Source organism: Carassius gibelio, chromosome B13 (assembly GCF_023724105.1).
Source record: "Carassius gibelio isolate Cgi1373 ecotype wild population from Czech Republic chromosome B13, carGib1.2-hapl.c, whole genome shotgun sequence".
NCBI classification, from domain to species: domain Eukaryota; kingdom Metazoa; phylum Chordata; class Actinopteri; order Cypriniformes; family Cyprinidae; genus Carassius; species Carassius gibelio.
The window spans coordinates 17360603-17364807 of NC_068408.1; the positions used below are offsets into that span (position 1 = coordinate 17360603).

The 4205-nt window shown below is 39.5% G+C and overlaps 1 protein-coding gene across 1 annotated transcript; it reads left to right on the forward strand.

Moving 5' to 3' along the window:
* The first annotated feature begins 352 nt into the window (after nt 1–352).
* LOC127969915 (homeobox protein SIX3-like) lies at nt 353–3877 on the forward strand. Its single transcript, XM_052572077.1, has 2 exons — nt 353–1422; nt 2784–3877. The coding sequence occupies exons 1-2, from the start codon at nt 731–733 to the stop codon at nt 2974–2976; spliced, it is 885 nt and encodes a 294-aa protein (XP_052428037.1). The 5' UTR covers nt 353–730; the 3' UTR covers nt 2977–3877.
* Nucleotides 3878–4205: the final 328 nt, after the last annotated feature.

The window sequence follows — 4205 nt, forward strand, 5'->3', positions numbered from 1 at the left end:
CATATCGTACAGAAATGCGATCGAAGTACAAAAACGATCCGGGAGTTTTTCAGCGTTGGATATGGAAAGAGAAAACATTATCCTTTCAAATATAAAACTCAATATACATGATTTTACGGCTACTGTGTTCATGGGTTAAGCGAGACGGCGCAGCATCGTATCTTCTCCTGCTTCGTACAAGGCGCTAAAGAATGAAATAGCCTATCTGTGTACCCCGTCCTAGATTCCGTTTTAGCGCTTCATTTAAATTCCCGTGTCCGTGACTGTCATCCCGAGACCCCACCCCTGCCTTCTCTTCCTACATATCTTCTTAACTTTAACGAGCCTCGTTAAGATCACAATAATATTCCACCCACTAATTGCTCATTCCATTCAACAAATAGGCGAGACTCTGCTTCGACTTCACGCGAGTCAAGGGAGGGAGGGTGCTGTTGAGATTGGAGTTCCCGATAACCCCCCGTGCGAGCAGCCGAAGTGGTGAAAGCCTCTACGTACTGGCTAATGATTGGCACGCTTGACAGTGATTGGCAGGGCTGCCATGACAACCCTACAACGACACCAAGAAGACCAATAGAAAAGCGAAACAAAATATTTCAATGCTACACTCACGGTGGATTTAGGGGGAGATATTATGAGGCTGGTGTCATTAGGCGATAGCTATTGAATCATTCAATCTGAATTCGTCGTTCTTTTTTCCTTCGCACATTTCTTTCTCTCTCAGGTCATTTCCATGGTTTTCAGATCGCCTTTAGAGCTTTATCCCTCTCATTTCTTCCTGCCAAACTTTGCTGATCGCCCTTTGCTCTTGGCGAGCAGTGCGCCCAGCACCAGGTCTCCCGAAGACTTGTCAATGTTTCAGCTACCGACCCTAAACTTCTCTCCGGAGCAAGTGGCGAGCGTCTGCGAGACGCTGGAGGAGACCGGAGACATCGAGCGGCTGGGTCGCTTCCTATGGTCGCTTCCTGTGGCACCGGGTGCTTGCGAGGCGATCAACAAGCATGAATCCATCCTACGTGCCCGGGCTGTTGTTGCCTTTCACACAGGCAATTTTCGAGATCTCTATCACATTCTGGAGAACCACAAGTTTACCAAGGACTCGCATGGTAAACTACAAGCGATGTGGCTCGAGGCTCACTATCAGGAGGCCGAGAAATTACGCGGGCGTCCCTTAGGACCGGTTGATAAGTACAGGGTGCGAAAGAAGTTTCCCCTGCCTAGAACCATCTGGGACGGTGAGCAGAAGACGCATTGTTTCAAAGAACGGACACGGGGTCTGTTACGGGAGTGGTACCTTCAGGACCCCTACCCAAACCCCAGCAAGAAAAGGGAACTGGCTCAAGCCACTGGACTCACTCCTACACAGGTCGGAAATTGGTTTAAAAACCGGAGACAACGAGACAGAGCAGCGGCAGCAAAAAACAGGTCAGTCAACTTAGACATATACAACTTTCACTTGAATTTTGCGCTTTAAGTGTTTCATTATTACTACTATTATTTTATAGTTGAAATGTTGTGAAATGTGTGAACACGAGGTAGGAAGTACTGCAGTAAAAACAGAATCAAATGTTAAAGACGAGGGAGGGATGTTCCATGTGTAAGATGTTTTAAAGTCTCAAGCAAAATATAAAAGCAAGTAGATAAAACTTACCTCTATACATTTTATTAACGTGAAAAAAAATGATGCAAAAGAAAATATTCTCCAAACTCATCGATGAAACCTGAAAAAGCAAAAAGAACTTGTAATCAAATGTGTAAATTCTTTACAGCAAAGCTATTGTGTGTCGTTTTTAACATATTCCGTATTTAAATCTTAATTTACCAGTTGTTCCAATGTTAAGATAGCCTACTAGCAATAAAAATACAAATATGGATTGGCTGCGTCTAAAAATAACAATAATGGCATTTCTCTGTTGCTATATTTGGAAAAGTAAAATCTATCCAGATCATCTAGAGTAGTTACTTTTGTAACATAACATTGTAAATACAAATAGTTGTAAACATATTCTGTGGAAACTCATGCATTGAGAAATATAAGCTAAATTATTCTAAGGTTTAATGTTTGGTATATCTGACATCTTGCAAATTATTAGGCTTTGTTTCACTTCCCAGTGTACTTCGTAATTATTTTACAGACAACATGGCGTAAATTAGTTCGAGTGAGAGTTGTTTCAGGTGATTTAGTCAAATTATATTTCCTCCTAAACGCTAAATATTAGTACTGAGCGACTATGGAATGAGAAAGCAGCAGAAACTAAGCACACATTTTGACTGGTGTAACTGGTTTATATTATTTAATGGATAAATCAACAAACTGGACTTGACTGGATGATTACAAATAGTAAAAACAAGAACTGTGACGTTCTGGTCTTGCAGCATTCTAAAACTGACATTTTTAACTAATCACACCTAATTTGAACATACAAACACACAAATGAATAGCCTACAATAAATTATTCTATCAACACTAGATATCACGAGAAGTCAGTCAAATTTCGAGGATAAATATGATCATATGTAGCGGCCATGCTTTATTTAGTAATAATTTTCCACAAAACAGCAACAGTAGTATTTATTTTACCATGTAAACAAATGTTATTTTTCATCTAGCCTATCTATTTCAGATATTGTTATCTATATCATTTGATATAGAATAAGAACTAGCCTATTTTAAAATAGCCTAGCATAGCCTAATGTTTACGTAAAACGGAGGCACGTTTTTCAGGGAAAATGACCTACGACTTTTATAACTAACAGCATACCATTCTCTCACTTTTCTGCTATAGGCTCCAGCATCAAGCAATAGGGCAGAATGGCATGCGGTCCCTTTCAGAATCCGGCTGCACCCCACGCAGCTCGGCGGAGTCGCCTTCGACTGCAGCTAGTCCCACGACCAGTGTCTCGAGCATGACAGAGCGAGTCGACACGGGCACGTCAATTCTTTCAGTAACATCAAGTGACTCGGAATGCGACGTATGATACGCAAAAAAGAAATATATACAGGAAAAAGGACCTGAATAAACTTGATTATCGGGGAAGATGAAAAAGGACCAATTGATATTACTATTAAAAAAAAAGAAAAACATAAAAGCACGTCTTTTTTCAAGCGCTTTCAATGGACCCCACACTTTTCCCCCACCCCATCACTTGCATGATATATATATATCTAAATAATTTTTTTTATTTTTTTTTTTGTATATGGGGAAATGCCCCACGTTTATGTCTACCAGGACCACCGTGAAGAGGGAATTACCAGAAACCGGTGTCCATCGCCTTTTTTTTTTTTTTTTCTATTTTAGTCCGAGTGACGACGAGCAGACAGGATGCAATCCTCTTTTCCTTTATGTTCATCAGACAATCATTCGAGTCGTAAGCACCTTTTTTACTACACTTCTGTCACTGCCTGTGTGGGGTACTGGTCAAATGTGGAACTGAATCGTTATGACTGTATCAGATTTTTATTTTTATTTTGAGATTTTATATTGAATTATGTATATCTTAAATAATGCGACCATTCTCCCAGTCTGTAATATATGTGTAGAAATAAGTCTGTAAATAATATTGCTATACCCATTCTCTTTTCTATCCCTGTTCACTTTTCTTGGCTTGGTGTCCCTACATAAACTATTCGTCAAAACGTAAATATTAAGTGCTCTAGGCGTTTTGTTCCTCTGTTTTATGCCATGAAAAGAACGCTAGTGACCATGAATTATCAGTCGAGATTAATGCAAAAGACAAAATATGGGATATCATCATCGACTGACCAGGTCCATTTCATGTTTCCAGTCCAGCGCTTATAATTCAATGTTACTTTCTTGCGTGTTTCTGTTAATGTATACGTTTCTAAACTGAAAATACAGTATTCAATTTTGTTATAAAACTGCATTATGTGTGTCATTTCCACAAAACATTTTCTAATTTCTATACAACATTCTAGTAGTTTTCTCTCCAATTTACGGAGAGCATGAAATAAGTTGATTAGCAGTGTAACATGCATCACAATTCTTCAACAAACTCGATTTGTGGTAGGCTACAGAAAGGTTTTTATTCGTCTTCCTTTTTGTTAACAGCCATTGACTACAATGCAAAAATAAAGTGAGGGCGTCATTAAATTGACTAATTATGGAGAACTCCACTGGCCCAGTGTCCCATTGTAGTCAACGAAACGGCGTTTCTTTCAAAATTGAGCTATGTAAAAAGAAAGCTCC

Coding starts and splice junctions, on each gene's coding strand:
- LOC127969915 (XM_052572077.1), top strand. CDS start 731: ATGGTTTTCAGATCGCCTTTAGAGCTTTATCCCTCTCATTTCTTCCTG. Junction 1,423..2,783: donor GCAGCGGCAGCAAAAAACAG/GTCAGTCAACTT, acceptor TTTCTGCTATAG/GCTCCAGCATCAAGCAATAG.